General features: G+C 35.4%; 2 protein-coding genes across 2 annotated transcripts; both read left to right on the top strand.

Moving 5' to 3' along the window:
* Positions 1-7559: 7559 nt before the first annotated feature.
* Positions 7560-8534, top strand: LOC122222582 (olfactory receptor 4K15-like). Its single transcript, XM_042943148.1, has one exon. It carries the CDS (start codon positions 7563-7565, stop codon positions 8532-8534), a length of 972 nt encoding a protein of 323 aa, XP_042799082.1. The 5' UTR covers positions 7560-7562.
* Positions 8535-25244: 16710 nt separating this feature from the next.
* On the top strand, positions 25245-26204 carry LOC122222581 (olfactory receptor 4K15-like). Its single transcript, XM_042943147.1, is given in 1 exon segment — positions 25245-26204. A coding segment is annotated over 1 exon segment (942 nt). The 5' UTR covers positions 25245-25262.
* Positions 26205-27053: the final 849 nt, after the last annotated feature.

Below are 27053 nucleotides of genomic sequence, written 5' to 3'. Positions count from 1 at the left end.
ATAACATCAACAAAATTGATAAACCTTTATCCAGACTCATTGAGGGGTGGGGAGGACTCAATCAAAATCAGAAATAAGAGATGAGCAGCGACTCACCAAACAGAAATACAAAGGATTACAGGGATTGTTATGAAAAATTTTATGCCAACAAATGGGACAACCTAGAAGAAATGAAAAAATTCCTAGAAACATATAACCGAATGAATCAGGAAGAAACAGAAAATTTGAACTGACTGGTTATCTAATGAAACTGAATCAGTAATCAAAAAACTGCCAACATACAAATGACCAGAACCAGATGGATTCACAGGTGATTTCTACCAAACATTTGGAGAAGAGTTACTATCTATTCTTCTCAAACTATTCCAAAAAACAGAAGGAAAGCTTCCAAATTCATTGTAGAGCACCAGCATTACCCTGATACCAATCTAGATAAAGACACTACAAGAAAAGAAAACTACAGGCCAATATCTCTGATGAACATAGATGCAAAAATCCTCAACAAAATATTAGCAAACAACCAACAATATATCAAAAAAAAATCATTCACTGCAATCAATGGGGATTTATTCCTGTGATGTAAGGGTGGTTTGCAAATCAAGCAATGTGATACATTACATCAATAAGAGAAAGAATAAAAACCAAATGATCATTTCAATAGATTCAGAAAAAGCATTGGACAAATTACAACATCCATTCATGATAAAAGCCCTCAACAAAGTAGGTTTAGAGGGAACATACCTCAACATAATAAAGGCCATAATGAAAACCCACAGCTAATATCATACTCAATAATTAAATGCTATGCACTTTTCCTCTAAGGTCAGGAACAAGACAAGGATGTACACTCTCACCACTTTTATTCAACATAATACTAGAAGTTCAAGCTACAACAATCAGACAAGAAAAAGAAATAAGAGGCATCATTATAGGTAATAAAGAAGTAAACTTTCACTATTTGCACATGACATGATATTATACATATAAAACCCAGAAAGCTACTACAACTGTTAAATAAATTCAGTAAAGTCACAGGATACAAAATCAATATACAGAAGTCTGTTGCATTTCTATACACTTAAAATGAAGTAGCAGAAAGAGAAATTAAAATCACAATCCCATTTACAATGGCATCAAAAAGAATGAAATACATATGAATAAATTTAACAAAGGAGATGAAAGACCTGTTCTCTGACAACTACAAAATACTGATAAAAGAAACTGAAGATGAAACCAATGGAAAGCTATTCCATACTCATGGAGTGGGAGAACAAATATTGTTTATACACTGATACTACCCAAAGCAATCTACAGATTTAATTCAATCCCTATCAAATTACCAACAGCATTTTTCAAAAAATTAGAACAATCCAAAAATGTGTATGAAACCACCGAAGATCCTGAATACCAAGAGCAATCTTGAAAAAGAACAAAACTGGAGGTATCATAATCCTGTATTTCAAGATATACTACAAAGCTGCAATAATCAAAATGCTATGGTACTGGCACAAAAATAGACACATAGATCAATGGAACATAATAGAGAACCCATAAATAAACTCACAATTATATGGTCAATTAATCTATGACAAAGGAAGCAAGAATATGCAATGGGAAAACGATTGTCTCTTTGACAAATCGTGGTGGGAAACTGGACATCTAGGTGCAAAAAAATGAAACTGGACCACTTTCTCACACCATACACAAAAACAAACTCAAAATAGATTAAAGACCTAAATATGAGACCGGAATTCATAACGGTCCCAGAAGAGAGCACAGAGAGTAATTTCTCCTACTGGGTGTAACAGCTGTATCCTAGATATGACTTCAGAGGCAAGGGAAATTAAAATGAAAATAAACTATTGGGTCTATATCAAAATAAAAAGTTTCTTTAGAGCAAAGGAAGCAACCAACAAAACTGAAAGACAAGCTGCTGAGTGGGAGAAGTTATTTGCAAATGACATATCTGAAAAAGGGTTAGTTTCCAAAATATATAAAGAGCTTCTTAAACTCAATACCCAAGAAATCAAATAATACAATTAAAAATGGGCAGAAGACATGAAGAGACATTTCTCCAAGGAAAATGATCAGATGGCTAACAGACATAAGAAAACATGCTCAACATCACTAATTATCAGGAGAATGCAAATCAAAACCACAATGAGATACCACCTCACACCTGTCAGAATGCCTACAATAAAAAACACAAGAAACAACAGTGTTGGCAAGGATGTAGAGAAAAAGAAACATCTCATGCCACTGTTGGTAGGAATACATATCAGTGCAGCCACTGTGGAAAATAGTATGAAAGTTTCTCAAAAATTAAAAATAGAATTACCACACAATCCAGTAATTTCACTACTGGGTATTACCCAAGGATTTTGAAAACACCAATTCAAACAAGTAAAAGTTTCCCTCTGTACATAGCTTTTGTTGTTTATATAATACAAAAAGCATTAATGCTAAGTACCATGATTACATGCAATACATAAATATGAACTATCTGTACACATCTGAAGATCTGAGAACTAAAGCACATAGAATTGAAAACTAAACAGAACGCTTTAATGTAAGTAAAAACTAGGACTGCACACTGCAATAAATCAGAAGTCCCTCATGTGCTATAACTTTATAGCTAAAGTTAAGCATTACAACACTAACGTAACCACATTCACTTATATATAAAATCACAAGTTTCATACATCACAAAACCTTCCATTAACACAGACGTGATATTATCAGACAAGCATCAGTATAATGCCTCTTCTGCATTTTGCATATTGCTATGCAGTACACCCAAGTACACTAGAGTCCTATACCCAAGTACAATTAAAATGTTAAAGAATCTCTCTGCAAGTGGTGCTGGATACTACTAAGAAGTGTACTGCAGCCATATTGGTTATGATTTTCAATGCAGATGGATACAGTTACATTAAGAGCTGAAGTACTTTAAAAGCTTAAAATATTCTTTCTTGAACCAAAATATTCAAAAAAAGGTACACATAAAAATTAACTTTTCAGACACCTTTGCAACTTAAAATTCAGATGCATGTTATTCAGTAGAGCCCCTACATGTAAAAATAAAATGTAGTTTTAATTTCTTCTTGTAAACAGATTAATCCTAGTGCAGTCTTGTGCTACACAACAATTTGAGCAAAAAGAGTAATGCAGACATCTTCTGGGGCAGGCCAGCACAATAAGCTTCAAAGAAAGCTCAAGACCCTGCTGGTTTGATGGTTATATTCATGATAACCAGTTGTCATGCTTACCTTTCACAGAATGTCCTATTTTACAGCTTCTAGAAGACCAATTAGTCAGGCTTACATATGGCACCAAATAACAGTTTCATACAAAGATCTGATCCTCTTTCTCGTTTTCCTCCTACTTCCAGAGAACATGTTGTGGAAATTAATAGGGTGAACTTTAACTATGGTAGAAGTAGAATGCCAGTCCTTTTCTGGCGTACCATTGAAAAAAAATACAGGCATATAACGCCAGCCAAAGATTATACCTTGATTACTTTCGCAGATACTGCAAACATGAAGAGATTTCATGTATTATGTTTAGCATGTGGAAACTAAATTTTGTCCCTGTTATCTGTGTATTTCAAGTTGTTGTGAAGATTTTCATCCAACTTTTTTCAGGGACATATACGTTTTGTAGGGCTGTATCTATTCAATTCTGCTTCTAACAAATACTCAAATATCCTAAAATACCAATAAGATAGACAAGGAAAAATCTGGACAACGTCAAATGAAAATAGCCATGCATCTGCTCTTTAATGTTTTCCTATGATATATTAAAATAAAAACATTTCATGGGGCGCCTGGGTGGCGCAGTCGGTTAAGCGTCCGACTTCAGCCAGGTCACGATCTCACGGTCCGTGAGTTCGAGCCCCGCGTCGGGCTCTGGGCTGATGGCTCAGAGCCTGGAGCCTGTTTCCGATTCTGTGTCTCCCTCTCTCTCTGCCCTTCCCCCGTTCATGCTCTGTCTCTCTCTGTCCCAAAAATAAATAAACGTTGAAAAAAAAAATTAAAAAAAAAAAATAAAAACATTTCAGTCTCTGAGGAAAAAAATAAAAAAGTTAATCTACAAGGTCACAAGACAAACTCAAGTTTATGTACAGTGTCTTCCAATCCTTCAAAGAACAGTAAGACTAGGGTATAAAAAGACTTTTCTGAGTACTCCAACTTATTTTATGAACCTATCGTTGTCTCAATACCAAAACTGGATGTGGTAGCACAAATAACTCCAAAATACTACAGGCCAATGTCACTTGTAAAACTATATGCAATAATCCTACATAAAAATTAGCATATCAAACACAGGCTATGATATTCTCATATAACACATCATAATTAAGTAGAATTTATGCTAAGAATACAAATATATCCACACTGGATACTCTATTAATGGTGTTTAACAGAAAGATTAAAAGAGGAATTCATTATACATCCCCATTGTGGGCGATTAGATATTCTCTGAGTTTTCTATTTTTCCCACCAAGGTGGGGAATATCACCAAAAATTCAATTCTTGATGAAGTATTTCAGAAATCCCTACATGTCAAAATTTCCCTAAAACCATCAGAACATAGTGCATGTAATTGGTAATAAGAAAGACACAGGGGAAACGCCTGTGTTGTTGTTGAGAGAAAGGTAAAAGTGGTTTGGTTCTCGGACTTATGCCATTTTCCCTGTTCAACAAGCTAGTGAATATCTAATGACAAAAACATTCACCATGGGACACATCTATCCTCCCATAGTCCCAGTTCAATCCCCAGTCTAGAATGAAACAGAGAAATGATAAAAGGGAAAAGGGTGAAACAGAGATCTGAGAGGAAGTCTGCCTAAGTCAATATTTATTATAGTTATGATAGCTCAGCTCAAAAATATGTACACATTTCATACAGCTCTCTTATAAGAGAATTTGATTCGAAACTAGCCAACACTTATTTCAACATCCTTAAAAATCTTCAGATATTAAATCAGGTATGTTTTCTTTATTTTATATCAACAATTTTCTTGATCCATTTGCTTGGGATTTTCTCTTTGGGAAATGTTAATATGACCTTTAACTACAGAGAAAAACTTAGAGCAATGGCTTATAATATGTGGACTTACAGTTTTGTGAAAATTTCTTCGCCCTGACGGCAAAATATTTACATCCATGTTAGTGTGGTACAGAAAATTTAACTTGGGTATAATGGAAAATTGTTTAAGGATCAAGTTCTGTAACATTTGAGCTGATAGTTTTGGTTCTAAGTTTTTTTTTTCTTCCAAAAATGGAGTAAAGGAGACTCTACAAAAACATACTAACATCACTTTATATTTATCCTAGTTCATCCCAGCTGAGTCCAGCACCTAGACAAATTGGCATTCAGTAGAAGGATGCAGTGTCACTCTCTGTGAAGATTTCTGACATTTTTCTTCTCTTGTCTCCCATATCTATTTCTCATTCACTTTCACTAAAATAAAGTTGTCATTTCATAGGTGACTAATAAATTAAAAAAATATGGTAAAGAAGAGTTTTACTCCCAATCTTTTCTTAAACCCATACTTTATCCTTTTGAATATGAATTCCCTTCCCCACAAGAGAATGCTCCAGGGAAGATGCCCCTTCTCCTCCAAGTGATAATTATTGATCTAAATATTCTTTGGAATGGTTCCATTTTAGTTATGTTGTCACAGCATTCATTGTTCATTCACTTGACTGTTTTTTTTTTTTTTTCATGCTTCTTTGGGGGGGAATCTCTGTAAAGTTCAATATAGCAACAACCCAGTTAGCAAATATTACCAGGGAATAAGGTTTTCCAGGTGAATAAATTTTAAGCTAGAATTTATCCCTTTAAGCAAAAAGCATTAACCATTTTAGAAAACAAAATATATATCACCTTCCTACCTTTGTAACTAGAAAGTGCTGTTATCACAAAGTGCATTTATGGTACATTTAGAAATATTTAATAGGGTTTTGCATCAAGTTCTTAAACTAATTTCTCATTTTCCAATCTTGATAATTCCACTTGTCTATTCTTAAACCATACTCTTTAGGTTTCATTAAAGATTCTACTATCAATGACTGTGAAAAGAACTTTGAAGAACTGGAATGAGTTTCTGGATTTTTTGCTTGCTAGTTGTATAATATTGAGCATATTAGTTAACCTCTCTGAGTCTTAATTTCCTTATATGAAAACTAAGGACAACAACTTCCTCCTCACCAGATTGTTGTGAAAAGTTTGATGCTCATGTACTGCATGTAAAAACACTTTCAAGTTAAATAGTTTTTCCCACTGACATCACTTTTTTTTACCACAGTTTTTTTTTTTACAGAGATTGACACTTATCACTTCTAATTATAACACAAAAATTGAAAAGTGAGAGTCTTCTTTCTTAAAAATATATAAAAAAAATTGCCTTCCTTTCAGTTAAAATATTCTTGTGTTTCAAAACACAAATTTAAAAAAAAACAATCTCAAATCCTTTTCTGTCTCTTTGGAAATGTTTTCTCCATTCTTCCAAAGAAGTTGCAGACAGAACAGAGGCAGAATTGATTATTTTATAATCTATCAGCAAGTTATTATCTCAATTGTGTATTATCTTATTTATTTCTTATTGTTAATTATCTCAATTTTTGCCTAATGAGAAAGTATGGTGTTGTTGAATATTTTTCAAAGAATGTACCTTATTTTAGTAAGTTAGAGAAATCCTAATCAAAGCCTACAAATTCTCTGTCTTGGATATAATTACTTCCTTTGGAAGTTTTCTGCATGTTATAACATGCAGAACTATAGTTTTATAGTTAGTTATAGTTATAGTTATAGTTATAGTTATAGTTATAGTTATAACAACTATAACATGTTATAGTTGGCCTTCAAGTGGTCTACTTTTCAACTACCTAAACTAAATCAGATCTTTGCATTTCATTGCTATAATTACCTTATATATCAATATTCTGTTCTGATGTATTTGCCATCTCTGTTTACTTATTTTCATATAATACAATGTTAGCTTCAAGGAAGTTGACTTCAAAACAGCTATCACAACTTCAGAGAAAATATGTATTAAACACTTTTAATGGTGTAGTTGTTGAGATTAAGTAGTAAACAAAGGACAGAGGCAAAGGAGAACCATATTAAAAGCCACAGTGAAAAAGATAAGTAAATGCAAACGTGGTCTCTTGAGAATTCTCTAAGACTCGAAGCTGCTTATTGGTAATCCCAAGTGGATAATGAACAGAAGCAGGGCAAGGAAGGTAGTACTAGGAAGGAAGGTGGTTTTGTAATACTGATCTGTTATTTGCTTAGCATCAGATTTAACCCACAAATATATGAAATGGAGTTGTTGATTTACTACCTTTGCACCTCATAGCTTTCCTTCATTAGTAAGGACAACTGACAGAAGAAATATCTGTAAAAATTACAGATAAACTATTTCCTAATAGGACTAGCTCTAAATCATTTTAATGTTGAGACAAACCCTTCAGTATTGTGGCCTATTTTTCTTGCTGTTGATAATAATCTATTAATGTTTCTCTCTGTAGGTACTTCTCTTGTAGCCTGAGACCATGGATCAAGGAAATTATTCTAGGGTGGCTGAGTTTGTGTTGCTGGGACTCTGTAGTTCATGGAAGCTCCAGTATTTCTTCTTTGTGTTGTTTAACTTCTTGTACATTGCCATTGTACTTGGCAACCTCCTCATTGTCCTCACTGTGATTTCTGAACCTGCCCTGCACACACCCATGTACATCATGCTTGGTAACCTTTCTGTTCTTGATGTATTTCTAGCCACTTATGCAACCCCCAAGATGATTCATGACTTCCTTTATGAACCTAAGACTATCTCCTTTGAGGGCTGCATGGCCCAGATATTCTTGCTCCATGTCTTTGCTGGTGGTGAGATGGTGCTTCTTGTAGCCATGGCTTATGACAGGTATGTAGCCATATGCAAACCTCTCCATTATACAACCATCATGAACTTGTACAAGTGTACAGGCCTGGTGGTAGGCTCTTGGGTCATTGGGATCATGCACTCCCTGAGCCAGTTAGCTTTCACTATAAACTTGCCTTTCTGTGGCCCAAACATAGTGGACAGTTATTACTGTGACCTTACCTTGGTCATTAAACTTGCTTGCACAGATACTTATGTCCCTGAACTGTTGATGCTTTTGGACAGTGGTCTCATGGGGGTGACTTCATTCTTACTCTTGCTGATCTCTTACACAGTCATCCTAATCACTGTACAACATCATTCCTCAGTGGGCAGGGCCAAGGCCCGCAGTATTCTGACTGCCCACGTCACTGTAGTGACCCTCTTTTTCGGGCCCTGTATCTTCATCTATGCCTGGCCTTTCAGCAACTTCCCAGTGGATAAAGTCCTTTCTGTGTTCTCTACGGTCTTCACACCTATATTGAACCCCATTATCTACACATTGAGAAACAAAGAGGTGAAATCAGCAATGCACAAGCTGAAGACCCGGTATGTGAGTTACAGGCTGCTTTCCCACCTGTCTCTCACAAGACTGGATTTGCTGAATTGAGCAGACAAGAAACTTGAGAAAACATTGACTTATTTTTCTCTTCTTGTTACCGTTGTTTTAAAAGTTACCTTATTTGTTTGAAGTGATAAATGTTATGTATGTTCTTTGTTATATAGTTATAGTAAAGAAATCTCACATAATTATGCAGTTGCTAATCTAATAAATTGCTTATATATGCTACCTAAAATCAGTGACAGGATGTTTCACAAATTATTATGTAATTTAAATTTTATGAAATTAATTTCATAAAAATTTCAGTGGATATCCATATTGGATAAACAAAACGATGTTGTTTCTTTTTAAAAATGTTTACTTATTACTGAGAGAAAGAGAGAAAGAGAGAGAGAGACAGGGAGAGAGAGAGAGAAAGGCAGAGAGAGAGAGGGAGGCAGAAAATCCCAGGCAGGCTCCACACTGTCAGCATGGGGCCTGATGTGGAGCTTGAAATTACGAACAGTGAGATCATGACCTGAGCTGAAATCAAGAGTTGGATGCTTAACTGACTGAGCTACCCAGGTGCCCCAAAAATGCTGTTTCTTTTACGGTCTAAAATATTTCAAGTAATCTCTAATTTAGTTCCAGTAGTAAAAACAATCCTAATTGTATTCCTGTTTTCACACATTTAACATAAAAGTTTGTGCAATCCATCAAAAAAATCCATTTAGCATTAAAAAATAACTTCACAAAAATTCAAGGTAATACTCTTTTTTAATATTTAGTTATTTTGAGAGAGAGAGAGAGAGAGTGAGTGAGCAGGGGAGGGGCAGAGAGAGAGAGAGAGAGAGAGAGAGAGAGAGAGTCTCAAGCAGCTCTACACTGCCAGTGCCAAGCCTGACACAGGGCTCAAACTCATGAACCATGAGATCATGACCTGAGCCAAGATTAAGAGCAGGATACTCTTAGCAATCTACACATTCAATGCAATTCTAGTCAAAACTGCACCAGCATTCTTCTCGAAGATAGAACAAGCAATCCTAAAATTTGTATGGAACCACAAAAGGCCCCGAATAGCCAAAGTAATATTGAAGAAGACCACCAAAGCGGGAGGTATCACAATCCCAGACTTTAGCCTCTACTACAAAGCTGTAATCATCGAGACGGCATGGTATTGGCACAAAAACAGACACATAGACCAATGGAATAGAATAGAGAACCCAGAAATGGACCCACAAACGTATGGCCAACTAATCTTTGACAAAGCAGGAAAGAATATCCAATGGAAAAAAGATAGTCCCTTTAACAAATGGTGCTTTAACAGACAGCAACATGCAGAAGAATGAAACTAGACCACTTATACCATTCACAAAAATAAACTCAAAATGGATAAAATACCTAAATGTGAGACAGGAAACCATCAAAACCCTAGAGGAGAAAGCAGGAAAAAACCTCTCTGACCTCAGCTGTAGCAATTTCTTACTTGACACAGCTCCAAAGTCAAGGGAATTAAAAGCAAAAAATGAACTATTGGGACCTCATGAAGATAAAAAGCCTCTGCACAGCAACAGAAACAATCAACAAAACTAAAAGGCAACCAATGGAAAGGGAAAAGATATTTGCAAATGACATTTCGAACAAAGGGGTGGTATCCAAAGTCTATAAAGAACTCACCAAACTCCATACCTGAAAAACAAATAACCCAGTGAAGAAATGGGCAGAAGACATGAATAGACACTTCTCTAAAGAAGAAATCCAGATGGCCAGCAGGCACATGAAAAGATGCTCAACATCACTCCTCATCAGGGAAATACAAATCAAAACCACACTGAGATACCACATCATGCCAGTCAGAGTGACTAAAATGAACAAATCAGGAGACTATATATGCTGAAGAGGATGTGGAGAAATGGGAGCTCTCTTGCACTGTTGGTGGGAATGCAAACTGGTGCAGCCGCTCTGGAAAACAGTGTGGAGGTTCCTCAAAAAATTAAAAATAGATCTACCCTATGACCCAGAAATAGCACTGCTAGGAATTTACCCAAGGGATACAGGAGTGCTGATGCATAGGGGCACTTGTACCCCAATGTTTATAGCAGCACTCTCAACAATAGCCAAATTATGGAAAGAGCCTAAATGTCCATCAACTGATGAATGGATAAAGAAATTGTGGTTTATATACACAATGGAGTACTACGTGGCAATGAGAAAGAATGAAATATGGCCCTTTGTAGCAACGTGGATGGAACTGGAGAGTATTATGCTAAACGAAATAAGTCAGGCAGAGAAAGACAGATACCATATGTTTTCACTCAGATGTGGATCCTGAGAAACTTAACAGAAGACCAGTGGGGAGGGGAAGGGGGAAAAAAGTTACAGAGAGGGAAGGAGGCAAAACATAAGAGACTCTTAAATACTGAGAACAAACAGGGTTGATGGAGGGGGGAGAGGGGAAAGTCGGTGATGGGCATTGAGGAGGGCACCTGTTCGGATGAGCACTGGGTGTTGTATGAAACCAATTTGACAATAAATTTTATATATAATTTATATATATAAATATATATATAAAACAATATATTTTATATATGAATTTTTATATACTCTTTTATAAAAGAGTAGGATACTTAACTGACTGAGACACCCAGGTGCCCCTCAAGGTAATACTTTTAAAATTCACCTTCATCTTTTCTGCCCCTCATACAGAACTTAAGAGTCTTCACACACATTTTTGTACAGCTTTATAAAATCACTTGATGTTGGTCTGGTACCATTTATTCTTCTTACCATTTTATTTGTAAAATTGTGTTGACATCAAAATATGGGAGCACATGAAGCTTTAGACATCTGACAATAAGACCATGTGAAAACAGAAGGAGACTCCCATCATACATGCTCTGTGTCAGGTATTTTTGGGGCACACCAGTCTAAAGGGAAGGCAGGAAATGCAAATGTAGTTACTTTGGAGATCACTAAACATTATGAACTGGAAACATATTTTGTTGCCCCCATGTCTTGTACCACCCCAACTTCCTCCAAGATGGTCTCACTCTAGAATGGTAGCCTCAACTGATAAAAAAAAAAAATACAGTCTAACATTTACTCTGGGGAGGTATACTACTCATGCTATGCAATCACTGGGACTGTGAGTGTAACCTGTCCCAAGAACTTCATCGTGGGACACTGTCACTGTCATCTTAGATTTTTAGGTTGTACCGTACTGTTGCTTCTTTCTTGGTATTATCATTATAATCAAAGATTACCCAGACAGCAATGACTGCTACAGATATGCCACATGCGGTATCTTTTTGTCATACTGTGAAAACTGTATTAACTCTATAACTCCGTAGTAAGGAAAAGTTATTGGAGTTGCCTTGTGTTCTTCCTTTTTAAAATTTTGTATTTAAAACATTTTTTTATTATTTATTTTTTGAGAGATAGAGCATGAGCAGGGGAGGGGCAAAGAGAGAGGGGAACACAGAATCCAAAGCAGGCTCCAGGCTCTGAGCTGTCAGCACAGAGTCCAACACGGGGCTTGAACTCACAAACTGTGAGATAATGAGCTGAGCCAGAGTCAGATCCTTAACTGACTGAGCCACCCAGGCAACCCCTGTGTTCTTCCTTAAAATCACATATTATCCTTGGTTCTTCTTGAGGCTTTATGCCAGTTATTCTGCTCATTTCACAATACAAGGGTTTCTTTTGTAAACACCCAAATCAGGATCATCCACACCACTGCATGCTTCAAGTAAAGTAGCAGGAAACAACATGCATTATAAACTGAACCCTTCTGTTCAAAAAGTACAGGGCAGACTACGAGATTATTCTATGAATCTCTGGAAAATTATTAAAGTTTGCCATGAACCCATCACAGGAACTTAAATCAGATGCACTGACATATTCCAATGAATGTGTATTCCTCTGGTTTTGGAAAAACCTTAAATCCTGGACTAGGATGCTGGGCATGACATTTTGGAACTCTGTCATTTAGAGTATGAAGTATAGCTCACATTGTGAATAAGAAAAGTATAGTTGAGCTGATCAGGAGCAGATGGGAGTTTACCAGCACAGATGGAGGTGGCCAAAGGGATAAAGGCAGCAGGAACACTGAGCCAGGTCCCCACCCAGGCTACACAGCCAGGTAACAGCAACAGAGACAGGTGACAACTGGCCTAAAACACCTCATTTCTGCAGCAACACTTGAGTCAACTGTGGTCACTCAGGTTTTATATTGTTAAGTATACTGGTGTAGTATTCCATACCTTATATCATAAACATTTTCTCAGATATTTAAAAGTCCTAATGTATCTGAAAAGGGATTAATATCCAAAATATATAAAGAACTTATACAACTCAGCATCAAAGATCCCCCAAACAATCTGAAAAATGGGCAGAGGTCCTGAATAGGCATTTTTCCAAAGAAGATATACAGATGACCAATAGATACATGAAAAGATGCTTGATATCACTAATCTTCAGGCAAATGCAAATCAAAACCACAATGAGAAATCATCTTACATCTGTAAGAATGGCTAGCATCAAAAGGAAAGAAATAAAAAGTGTTGGTGAGGATGTGGAAAAAAAGGAACCCTGGTGCACTGTTGGTGGGAATGTAAGTTAATATACTGTGAAAAACAGTATTAAGGTTCCTCAAAAACATAAAAAATAGAAATACTATATGATCCAATAATTCTGCTACTAGCTATTCACCTAAAGAAAACAAAACCACTAATTTGAAAAAATATGTGCACCCCTATGTTAAATGCAGCATTATTTAAAATAGTCAAGATAAGGAAGCAACCAAAGTGCTCATTGATAGGGGAATAGATAAAGAAGATACGGTATATACACAATGGAATATTATTCAGCCATAAAAAGATGAGATTTTTGCCATTTGTGACAACACGGATAGACCTAGAGAATATAATATTAAGTAAATAAGTGAGAGAAAGATGAACAACATACAATTTCACTTCTATGTGGAATATAAAAAACAAATGAATAAGGAAACAAAGTGTATGATCAGACCTATAAATACAAAAACAATCTGATGGTTGCCATAGGGAAAAGATGGAGGCATGAGCAAAATGGATAAGGGGAAGTGAGAGATAAAGGCTTGCCGTTATAGAACAGATAAGTCACAGGAATAAAAGGTACAGCATAGGGAATACAGTCAATGATATTGAAATAGTGTTGCATGGTAAAAATGGTAGTTACAATTGTGGCGAGCATAGCATAACCTCAGAGTTGTTACAAAATTGTAACGGGATTCCTAATTTAAATAACTTTCTGCTGTTGTATTTTGAGGTCCCCCTATTGTTTTGTTACCACACCAACACTCCAATAAACATATTTTACATAAATAAATAAGTAAATTAATTAATTTTGGAAACAAATTGTCAATATATCTCATATACTTCGCACAATATCATAGTGTGGCTCAGTTTGGATTGCATAATTATTTGAAACTATCCGTGAATTTTGTTTATATAATATTCAGTTTCTCCACTCTGGAATATGGCAATCTAGTTATTGAGGTCTGATTTTCTTTTACAGAAAAGTATTTAATTTTCTATACATGTACTTCTGCAATATAATGTCCTCTTTTACTAAATTATTTATTCATTCAATCATGATAAGTAAACTAAAGGAGATGAGAAAATAAGAATTTAACCATAATGGAAAAAAAAAACATTAATTGTTCATTATTGTATTTTACATCTATTAATTTGAAAGTATATTCAATGGATTCTGTGTATCAAACACAAGTTAGGATCATGACTTATATTGCAAATGCCCAAAGGAGCACTCAGAATTATATTTTCCTCATCAACTTTTTCCAAGAGATGTAAGATTTTAATTCAAATTATACATGTTAAATACCTACTTATTACTTTAGGTCACTGACAATGATAAATTTTAAATTAATTAAAATTCCCATATAGAAGAACCAGTCTTAGAGTAGCTTCCCAGAATAAATTTTAAAATTTATAATCATTGATTAGGTCATTACATATTTGGGCAGGTGTTTAAGGTTTTCTTTTGTCTTTCTTTAGGCTAACATAATTTGATAGTTCCTTCATATACATGATTTGTTTCAGCATCTCCATAACTTTCATTGTCTTCTGCATTTGTTACAAAACAAAAACAACCCAGATGATTTTTTTAATTCATTGTTTTCTTTCATGGGCTTCAAGGTTTCAACTATTTTTTCCCTCACTTTTATGTAATCAATTTTGCTTTCCTTCTTGAACTTTTTCACCATTTACAGTTAATTTTTTAAATAAAAAGAAACAGCAAAAAAGAAAAACCTTTTGTTATCAATTCTTCTCTAGCTCTTGATCCACTTCTCAACTTTGTCCTTGTCCATAAACAAAATATTTATGGGGAAACCTCTGAAGACTTGTTCATGCTACCTCCAATAGTTCTCTTCTTTTTCTCTCTTGCGCCCACTTCAGGAAGGCTTTTAGCTCCATATTCCACTAAAACTGCTTCTTTCAAGGTTACTAGTGACTTCTCTATTGCTATATCCAGAGATCAATTCCCAATCCTCATCCTACTTGATCTATCACAGTTGTACAATATTTGATACAGCTGCTCACACTCTCCCTGTTGAAACACTCTTCATTTGGCCTTTAGAACACTGGCTTCCTTTATATATTTTTGGAGGTGCTTTCTGAATCTCTTTTGGATCCCTCCTCCTTTCTCTGACCTCTTAGATTACCCCAGAGCTCATTCCTTGAGAGTCTTTACCATGAGTCTTTCTCCACCATTAATCTCATTTAACCGCAAGGCTTTAAAAACTATATGGTGATGAGACATAGCTTTATATTTTTAACTGGACCTCTCCTTCAATTTCCAGACTTCATTATCCATCCTCACTTGGATATCCTCTGTCCCAGATTTAACAAGTCTAAAACTGGACTCCCCAAAAACCCTCAAATACCTGTTCCTTCAGGTAAATGGAGAAATCAATTTCAGTTAATGGAATCTTCATCTTTCCAACTGATCAGTCCAAGGGCTTTGGAATTATCCTCCATACTGTCTCTTACATCTCTTGTTATAGATCAGCAAATTCTACTGAGTCTATTTTCAAAGTATTCTCAGAATCTGACCACTTCTCACAACCTCTAACCTTTACTGCTACCACCGGATCCAAATCATCATCATTTGCTTAGATTATTACAAGTACTTACTCCTAGTAAATTTCTATGTTTCCACACTTCTCAGTCTACTCTAATATGGCAGTTAAAGTAATCCTAATAAGATCTGTCATATTGTTTCACTTCTCTGCTCAGAACCTTCCAAAGGTTTCATCTGTTTCATGCATATTGAAACTATAGTTGTTACAGTGACCGGTAAGCCCCAATATGTCTAGTTCTTCTAATATGACTCAAACATTTCTCATCTTTGTTCACCCTGCTTTAGTCAACCTGTTATTGTTAATGTTTCTAGAAAATTCCAGGCACCTACCTCAGGCTCTTTGCATTTGATATCCCTCCTGGAAGAAATGCTCTTCCTTTTGATATCTGCATGTCTTACTTCTTCACTTCCTTCAGGTCTTTTCTTAAACGAATCCTTTCAGTGAAGTCTTCTCTAACAACTACATCTACAACTGCAACACCTTCAACAGTATCTATCACGCTTCCTTGCTTTCTATTTTGCTCCATAGCATTTACTACCATCTGACAAGGTATATTGTATACTTATTTATTTTGTTCACTGTCTACTTCTCCCAACTACCTGATAAAAGCTTCATTGAGGGCAGGCATTTTGTTTTATTCACTGCTATATCCATCAAGCTTGGAAAACTTCCTGGTACATGGTAGGCATTCAATAAGTATTGTTTAATCAATAGGCTTTACTGCTATTAAGGCCAAAAAACACTCTCTGCATAAACATAGTGAAAGTAAAAGCTATGTTTTTACTCACATTCCACAGAAAGGTTCTAAATAAAAACGCTAATTTATTTCTCAAACGTATAGAAAAGTTCTAAGCAAAATTGTCCCCTCCTCAAAGTGATTTATAAGCAGCTACTGAGTATCTAAAAGTCTACAAAATATTCCTACTGCAAGGGGCACCCTTTTTCCAATACTGTTACTGGTTGAACTAATTTGTCCACTGTGGTGGAAAGGGTTGGACTTTCAGTTAGGAGACATAGTTTTTACCCTCAGATCTGTTCTACAGTTCAACTTCCTTGAATTTCATTTCCTCATGTGCAGAAGGTACCTACTTAATTTTTTCTCAGCCAAAATAAAAATAAGCACTGAGAAACTTTTTGTTAAAATGTAAAACTATAGGAGCTTACTATGTTAACAGGTAATCATAAACCCGCTCTTACAAAGGTAGATTAGAGGGAGATCTGGAACCTTCATTTCCCTTTAGGAATACGTTGGGCCACTTGCACAATACCCCCAGGGTTCCATGAATCAAAGTTTGAAATGCCCTGGACTAGAGATCCCTCTGGTACTTCCTGGGTTTTTTTTATATTCTGATTTCTTTCCCTCTTGATACTTGCTTGCAGATAATTAAGTCTGAATATCCAATCTCCCAAATTTTTATTTCCTTTGTCCTTCTTCGTCTATACCCATTCTCAACTTCAGTAGGCATACAAGAGAGTTTTGAAGTACTCACCTCTAGCGTTTTATACGCTTTAGTTAATTCCCCAACCCCTGCCAGATACATATTCCTAAAGCATATTCCCCTGCACTGAAAAGGTGAGTAGCATTCCATTTTCCAACAATTACAAAATCCTAAGAACTGTGTTTAAGATACTCTAAAATATGGTCCAATAAAACTCTGACATATGCTATACTCTAGCCAATCTAGAGCATCTGTTCTTAGATTACTTATAATTTTCTTTACTCATGCCTTTATATTTGTCTGTATGTGTCATGGAATCTTCCATCACCATCTCTGCCTTTCACAACATTTATGTCTCATTTAAGGTCCTTTGCAAATATACATTTTTGTCTTCTTCTGTCTCTTTTGTATTTACCTCATCCTTTTCCTCCAGCCTCTTTTCCTTATTTTCACTTTTATCTTTTCTGAACTTTCCAACATAATCTCTCCTGATGTTCCACACATTATAAAGTATATACATGCATTATACATATATATTTATAAACATATTATATATTATAAATATGTGTGTACACATATACATATATTTAAAACATTATAAATGTATATTGTACATATATTTATAAATATATTTTAAATGTGAGGTGCCTGGGTGGCTCAGTTGGTTGAGCCCCTGACTTCGGCTCAGGTCATGATCTCACAGCTCTATGAGTTCGAGCCCCACATCGGGCTCTGTGCTGACGGCTCGGAGCCTTGAGCCTGCTTTGGATTCTGTGTCTCCCTCTCTCTCTGCCCCTAACCGACTCGCATTCTGTCTCTGTCTCTCTCAAAAATAAACAAACATTTAAAAAAATTAAAAAAATATTTTAAATTTATGCATGTACATATATACATATATTTATAATACATATGATCTTCTATTTGAATTTTATGTTACATTGTTTATTTTAATTGCCCTTCACATTTGCAAGCTACTTACAGATAAGCGCTTTGTCTTACGTTTTGAAATCTTATTTGCAGTTTTGCATGTAGTATTCAATTTTTATAAATTTCTGAATTAAATTTAATTGGGGAATACAGACAAAAATGACATATTCTATTTGGCCTAAGTGATTTATAGTTTTGCAATATTGTAATATTTTGCTATACCTATCTTTACAGTATTAGAATGAGGCCTAAAACAATAGGTATTCCACAAAAGTGCTAATATTAGTGATTGGGACAGAATTGAACCTGCAGAGAGAATGAGTTACTTTATAAGAACAGTCTAATTAAAACACTCAGAAACTTGCCTTTGGATATATTTTCACAGAAAACGAATGCTATATCAGTTATAGTAAGGCATTAAAGTAACTAATGTGTAGATAAATTGGGAACATGATTTTTCAGTAATGTGAATCCCTAGATAGAAATAATATTTACTGGTCTCTAATATAAAAGTGCTTGTTAACAATGGTCCCAGTGGGACAAAATTATGCATCATTGAGAAATACATCGTCACCCTTACTTCCTTTTAAATAAAATGTGTAAAGCACAAGGATTATTGCAAACCATATGAAAATAACATTTCTCATATCGTCATGACACCTCAGGTTATACATGTGACACTTCTGAAATAAAAACAGTAAACAAATTCCAACCTCTCTTAGTGAGTCTGTATGGCGACTGCATGTTGATTCATGTAAGTTTTAATACTTCTGCCACTTCAAATAGGTCTCTGTAAATGAACTATTTTAATATAATACTCTAATTATAGGAATGAGATTGACTTGTATATGCATGTTTGAGCTCCCTCTTAATGCTCTGATTGAGTTCATTTTTCCGCATGGAACTAAACTTCAGACCCTCTTCTGCACACTCAGTGACTGTTATCTTTAAGCTTACTTCTGATTATATGGCACTTAGTGTAGTGACACAGTTAATGGTCAATATATTTGCTTAAATTCACTTGCTTCTTTACACATATAGACACACATATAGTTTTTTAGTTGTTGCACTGATTTCCATGCAAATAGTTATGCCAACATACCATTATTAGAATGCTTAGCATACAATTTTTACAATGAAAATTTTGGCCTTGTTACTTGCTTGCATTATTTAACTTGAGATTTGGTAATATAATGATAGAATATACTTGAAGGGTTATTGTGTGCATTCTAGGTTTTATATGTACATATAATATGTATATATATGCATTTTTTGCTGAAGATTATATATGTGTGCATAATCTAGTAGGATATATATATGTATATATACATATATATACTTTGTACTTCTGTATATGTCTATATTTCTGTCTACATTCTTATAGAATTCTTAGCACATAAGCACACAAGAAATGGAAGCTAATTATCTCATCCAAAAATTATAGGGTACATATAATAATCCAATTTTATTCTGTATTTAATAACTTCTAGATTTTTTTAGACCTTGTGCTTTGGAAATGACTGAATCAAGTATTATACATACATACATATATGTGTACATACATACACACATACACACACATCATTTCTAACTGGATGAAACCAAAAAAGGTTTTCGAAGTGGAAAAATCAGTGAAATAAAAAAAAAATGATTATATTTAGTTATTTCAGTTATTTTAATGGCATCATTGGTTCTTCTAATTAAAAACTATTGATGGGCAATTTATAAACACTGTGTGCACTGAACCATTCTTAGTTTAATGTGAACTACAATGATTACTTCAGTCTCTATTATTTTATGGATCTTATAGTATTTGTGTACTGGCTTTGGTGACTCAGCTAGTGAGTAAAGTATCCGTAATACAGTGCTCAGAAAGAGTAACATACATAAAAATCTCTAGCTCACTTTCATTAGGAAAAGTTGTAGAGCCCATTTTCTTTATTGTATGTTACTTGTAGTTTGTCTCTTATGGAGTTTTTTTTCACTTCAAAGATTTTTTTTTAATGTTTATTTTTGAGAGAGAGAGAGAGCACAAGCAGGGGAGGGCGGGGGGCGGGGGGGAGAGGGACACACAGATTTCTAAGCAGGCTCCAGGCTCTGAGCTGTCAGCACAGAGCCTGACACAGGGCTCGAACTCAGAAACCATGAGATCCTGACCTGAGTCTAAGTCAGACGCTTAACTGACTGAGCCACCCAGGCTCCCCTGTTTGTCCTTTTACCTTTAATCTACCCTATAATAATTTTGGGGCGGAAGGGCACATGCTTTTTTAAGTTTATAGGGTACAGAATTAATGGAATTACTCAAAAGTAAATAGTTAAAGGCAGAGATTTGGATTAAGATTTGGTCTGGTTGCTAGTTATATAGTCTGAGCACTGTGTGTCTTGCAAATTACAGGACTGAGTGATCCAAGAATTCTATTTATACGAAAATATGCCTGTATTCCTTATCACTTATAAAATTTCACCTGAATTAATAACATGTAATAATTTTTCTGGTGTTTAAAGCTCTCTATATTAGATGGATTCTTATGTAATCATTTCTAGGCCTACAGGGTCTTAGAGTATCCTCAGATCAACAAAATCTCTGGGATTTTCATATTTCTGTGGAAAATATTTATAGTAAGCCTTGGCTTATTTTAAGAGATTAAGGTTAGGAGTAGTATATTTCCAATTGCAAGGAATATGCAAAAGAGATTAGCTTATTTATAAGTCTCCTTACCCTGGTATTAGGAAAACTGACGAGCTAGCTGAGACAGAAATTTCAAGTTGAGAAGCATGCTGAGAAAACCCATTCCTTACCTTCCTTCAACTCTTTATTGATAGCTGTAATTTATAGGACAGAATTTAATTTTCTTTAATATAAGGCTTTGATTTCCATAAAAATGCCATCCTTTACAACCACCCCACCCAACACTGGCACTCCCCTTTCCAATAATAGGCAGCATTGGAAGATGAAACCTTTCGAACTTTAACTCCTAACTACTTAAATATGCTTTTGCTTAATGTTTAAATGTTTTGTTTAAATACTGAATTAAGTAATATGCCTTTTAATAAATTTTAAAAATAATGAATCTAATTGATTATATAAAAACTTTTTTTTAAGTTTTGTTTTTGAAGAGAGAGAGCACACGTGTGTGTGCACAGGGGAGGGACGGAGGGGGGGGGAGAGAGAGAGAGAGAGAGGGAAAACCCCAAGTAGGTCCCCCTCAGTGCAGAGCCCTGATGGGATGCTCCATCTATGAACTCTGAGATCATGACCTGAGCCAAAATCATGATACACACACACACACACACACACACACACGCACGCACACACACACAAATGACCAATTCAATAAAGAATGAGGTGAAAAATAAATATTCTTACAGATCATTTTAGTGGTGTAAATTTTGGTACAATAAGTCAAAAATTTCTGAGTTCCTAAACAAATAGTTATGTATAATTGTAAGTTTAGCTAAATAAAAGCAAGGTTATTACACGTTAATAACAGGGAAAATTGAAAAATTCCATAAAATAAAAATACCACAAGTACATTAAAAAACTGGTATAAAAGTACTGTATTGACATGGGGAAATATTTATGATATATTGTTAGTGGTAGGTTATAAAAGAATATGTACTGTATATATAGGGATAATATATATTAATATTTATTTTTTGAGAGAGACAGAGCACAAGCAGGAGAGGGGCAGAAAGAGAGAGGGAGACACAGAATCCGAAGCAGGCTCCAGGCTCTGAGCTGTCAGCACAAAGCCCACTGGGTGGGGCTCAAAGGCACAAACCATGAGATCAGGACCTGACCCAGTTAGACCCTTAACTGACTGAGCCACCCAGGTGCCCCTAGGGATATATATTTAAATTAATGGTTATTATCTCTATGTGTTCTCATGAAAGATACTTTTATTTCATCTTATTACTTGATTTTCCTAAATTAAAAAACTGAAACTTGTAAATTAAAAAGAGCTTTGCTGTTTTTTCAGGTTAAAAAGATTATATGCCTATTGCAGGAAAGAAAAACTCAGCAAATACATAAATGGATAAAGAATAAAAACTATTATACTCTCTTACCCAGAGATAACCACTTTTAATACTTTACAGTAGGTCTTTAAAAGTTTTTATATATATACGACAGTAACAAGAGATGTCCATACAGGTGATTTTTGCAAATGAGTTTCAGACCCCTATAGTACTTTTCCTTAATTCCAGAAAAAGAAACAGAAGTTTAGACATTTATCTCGTCTACTGCAGGTTTCACTAGGTGTGTGAACAAAGGAACACGATGACCTTGTATTTATTTTTTTTTAATGTTTATTTATTTTTGAGACAGAGAGAGACAGAGCATGAACGGGGAGGGTCAGAGAGAGAGGGAGACACAGAATCCGAAGCAGGCTCCAGGCTCCAAGCTGTCAGCACAAAGCCCAAAGCGGGGCTGGAACTTCTGGATCGTGAGATCATGACCTGAGCCGAAGTCGGTCACTTAACTGACTGAGCCACCCAGGCACCCCCCTTAAGATAAAGTTTAAATTAAAAAAAAAAAAAAAGATGGAGTAGTAAGAAGGAGAGAGAACACTGGGTTGACAAAGGTTAAGTAGAGACAGACAAACTAAAGACAGACTCTATCATCTTGATTATTTTGCCTAAGGTGAGAAAGCTTCTTTGTGCCCTGCAAAGGCTTCCTGGCTTCTCTTCCAGAAATGGAGTGCCACGTGTAATGAGTTAATGGTCTACATTTCACAAGATAGGCTTTTGAGAAATTTCACTCCAGAAAAAGAGCCACCTACCTTTCTTAAATAGTAGGATCTAAACTAGGGCGTACATTCCCAAGCAAGTAAGCTGCTTGAGTATAAGAAAACAACATTTAGAGTTCTCTACATTTATGAAATATTCTTTAATTTCAATTATAGTTTATAATGTATATATTATTGTGGTGATATGTACATATAATTTACAGGTAATATACATGGTCATAACTATTGCTGTTAGAGGAGTTCAGTGAAAAACTCAGGGCCGCTACCTATCTAAAGGTAAGTTTTCTTATGTTGTGGCATTCAGTTATTCTTCAATATGCATCCTGTTTAGTTTCTTCAGAGTCATCTTTAGTAAATTAATTTTAATACTTAAATAAAACTTCCTAAGTTATCAACATAGAGCTATTTTTCAAAGAAAAGAATCAGAGCCTCTAAAAGAGAATTTTTTTTTTTTTTTAGTTTCCTACAAACTATACAGGGATAATTAGCATGTAGAAGAAAATAAAAGCAATTTTCTTTTGGCTGATATGAAACCAAAAATTTTAGTTTTTGTATATTTGGATCAACAAATATTATTGAACATCATCTATGAGTGAGGGACTGTAGAAAAAGATCAAAGAATGAATAAAATAGAATTTCTTTGAGAATCATAACACCTTTTTACATAAATTGTTAGAGAAGATATAGATTGATAATATCAGTAAACATGGGAATTTTTTTGTACTTAATGCTGACTGAAGATCACATGTTAAAGTCACAGAAATTCAGGGTCACTGGGTAGAAAAGAGCCATTATGCATTTACACAGAATCTAAATTAGGAACTAATTAAAAAAATAAAAATATATTAAGTCAAATAGTAACATGCTTAAATGTAAATAGACACCATTAAAATGCATGAAGGAACTATTGTCTTCAGTAGGACGAATACATACTTAATAATTTAGGTACTATGTTAATTTATTCCTGCAAATATTTTCATCATTGATGGAACAAAGGCATAGTACCTAACATCTACTGATGTTATGGGCCACGTGCTGTCCTGAATATTTCATCTATTCTAACGCTCTTAATAATGACAATAGTCCTTTGAGGCATATACTATTATTTCTCCCAACTTACAGAAGGAAAAACTGAAGCACAGAAAGTTTAATTAACTTCCCCAAGGTCACACTGCTAGGAATTATAGGAAATACCATTCGAAACCTGTCAGTGTGACTCAGACCTTAAGTTTCCTATTTATCAAGAATTTTATTTATTTATTTTTTATTTAGCACATTTTTTGTTGTTGTTTAAGAGAGAACCTTTTTTTTTTTAAATATATGAAATTTATTGTCAAATTGGTTTCCATACAACACCCAGTGCTCATCCCAAAAGGTGCCCTCCTCAATACCCATCACCCACCCTGCCCTCCCTCCCACCCCCCATCAACCCTCAGTTTGTTCTCAGTTTTTAACAGTCTCTTATGCTTTGGCTCTCTCCCACTCTAACCTCTTTTTTTTTTTTTTCCTTCCCCTCCCCCATGGGTTTCTGTTAAGTTTCTCAGGATCCACATAAGAGTGAAACCATATGGTATCTGTCTTTCTCTGTATGGCTTATTTCACTTAGCATCACACTCTCCAGTTCCATCCACGTTGCTACAAAAGGCCATATTTCATTTTTTCTCATTGCCACGTAGTATTCCATTGTGTATATAAACCACAATTTCTTTATCCATTCATCAGTTGATGGACATTTAGGCTCTTTCCATAATTTGGCTATTGTTGAGAGTGCTGCTATAAACATTGGGGTACAAGTGCCCCTATGCATCAGTACTCCTGTATCCCTTGGGTAAATTCCTAGCAGTGCTATTGCTGGGTCATAGGGTAGGTCTATTTTTAATTTTCTGAGGAACCTCCACACTGCTTTCCAGAGCGGCTGCACCAATTTGCATTCCCACCAACATAGCACATATTTATTTTTTCAAAAATACAAATAGGAGGAAGAAACCAGAAATAAGTAAAGATTACTTATATGGAGTGATTTAAAATGAGATGGAAGTTATGGAAGGGATGACACTATTATCAGTATGCCGTTAGTTGTGGAAGTGATATGTAAACTTATGTTTTAATTTTTTTAATGTTTATTTTTTTTGAGAGAGAAAGAGGGGGAGGGGCAGACAAAGGGAGAGACAGCATCCCAAGCAAGCTCCATGCTGTCAGTACAGAGCCAGACACGGTGTTCACTATCACAAACTGTGAGTTCATGACCTGAGGTGAAATCAAGAGCCAGATGCTCAACTGACTGAGCCCCGCAGGCACCTAAAGTTGTGTTTTTAAAACATGATTATCATGCTGGGATTCAGAGATGAAAGCCACGGTTACAGAGTCATTACAAAATGACTGCATGTAACACTTATTTGTGTGCTTATAAGTATCTACATGCTGAGGGGAATGGGATACCAGGCTTGACTTTGCTCATTCACTGCCACAATACTATGATGTTTTTTTTCCATTTCACTTTACAGGAATGTTTCTGATCCCATCTCAAAAGTTTGAAATCATGGACCAAGGAAATAAATCGGGAGTGACTGAATTTATATTGCATAGTCTTTCAGGTTCTCGAGAGCTACAACTTTTCTATTTTGCATTTTTTACACTTTTCTATTTATCCATTGTGCTGGGGAACCTCCTCATTGTGCTCACAGTCATCTCTGAACCTGCACTACACACACCCATGTACTTTCTGCTCAGTAACCTCTCCTTCATTGATGTGTGTCTATCCACATTTGCCACCCCCAAAATGATTATTGACTTCCTTATGGAGCACAAGACCATCTCTTTTGAGGGATGCATGACCCAAATATTTTTTCTGCATGTTTTTGCTGGTGGTGAAATGATGCTCCTTGTTGCCATGGCCTATGATAGATATGTAGCCATATGTCGACCCCTGTACTATGCGTCCATCATGAGTGCACGCAAGTGCACAATCCTTGTGGTGGGCTCCTGGCTTACTGGGGTTCTGCACTCAATAAGTCAGTTGGCCTTCACAGTAAACCTTCCATTCTGTGGCCCCAATAAAGTGGACAGTTTTTTCTGTGACCTTCCCCTGGTTATCAAACTTGCCTGCACCAATACCTTTACTTTTGAGGTACTGATGCTTTCAGACAGTGGTCTAATGGCCATGACCTCCTTTGTGCTCTTGCTGATCTCCTACACAGTCATCCTGGCTAGTGTGAGACGGCACTCCTCAGCACGCATGGCCAAGGCGAGGGCCACCCTGACTGCCCACATCACTGTGGTGACCCTCTTCTTTGGTCCCTGCATCTTCATTTATGCCTGGCCTTTTAGCAGTCTCCCAGTGGATAAGGTTCTCTCCATATTTTATACTGTTTTCACCCCTCTTTTAAACCCCATGATTTACACCTTAAGAAATAAGGAGGTAATATCAGCAATGCAAAAACTAAGGACTCGACATGTGCATTTCTGAAAGTCTCCCAGATAATCCTTATGATAAATAAATAGCCTATAATAAAAGCCAGGTTAGTGTATCTTACTCTGTAAACTACTGTTATGTCTGAAATATCAGAGTACTCATTTTCTTCTTTCTGGTATTTTCTAACAGTAAACAAACCATGTTAACAGAATAGGACTTATTTTTTATGAAATAATTCTTATTTAATTTGGACTAAATTTATTTATGTTTTTTCCTATAAGATGTGTGTGTCAAAATTCATGCTTCATCCAATAAACTTAATATGAAAATTTACAAAATATTAAAATATTTACCTCATATTTTAAAGTTTCAGAAGAATGATTGATTTGCAGTTTTTCTCCAGTCATCATCTTATCTGGTATTACAAATTAGAGGAATTGCCATAAATTTTATCTTGTTCTTACCATCTTTAGGTGACAGAATAAGTTTTCTGATTATATACCTCAACTCTGTCTCTCTCCCTCTGTAAATTTATACAAATACCCACACTTACATTCTTTGCTATTCAAATGATTTCTCTCTGAATTAAGAAACTAAGTAGATTGAGATTTTTCTTCTTGTATATTTTGCAATGAACTCTCACAACAAACTACCCAAACATAGGGACCAAAGAGCAAATAGATTATGTTTCAGGATTCATGATCTGAACTGAGAAACCTAGGAAGATCCATACATTTACATTAACCATGTTACAAATACTAGAACTTGAGCCCACAATGCTTCTTTATATCAGCATATTAATGTGGGAAATCAAATAACTATGTTGTGGGCTAGGAGGTTATACGGAACGCATTGCAAAGCAGAAAACTGCTTTCCTGACTTGCTGAAAACAGCATGCCATGCTTCACTTATCTAGTT

Source organism: Panthera leo, chromosome B3 (assembly GCF_018350215.1).
Source record: "Panthera leo isolate Ple1 chromosome B3, P.leo_Ple1_pat1.1, whole genome shotgun sequence".
Taxonomy (NCBI): Eukaryota; Metazoa; Chordata; class Mammalia; order Carnivora; family Felidae; genus Panthera; species Panthera leo.
This window is presented reverse-complemented; position numbering and strand designations above follow the sequence as displayed.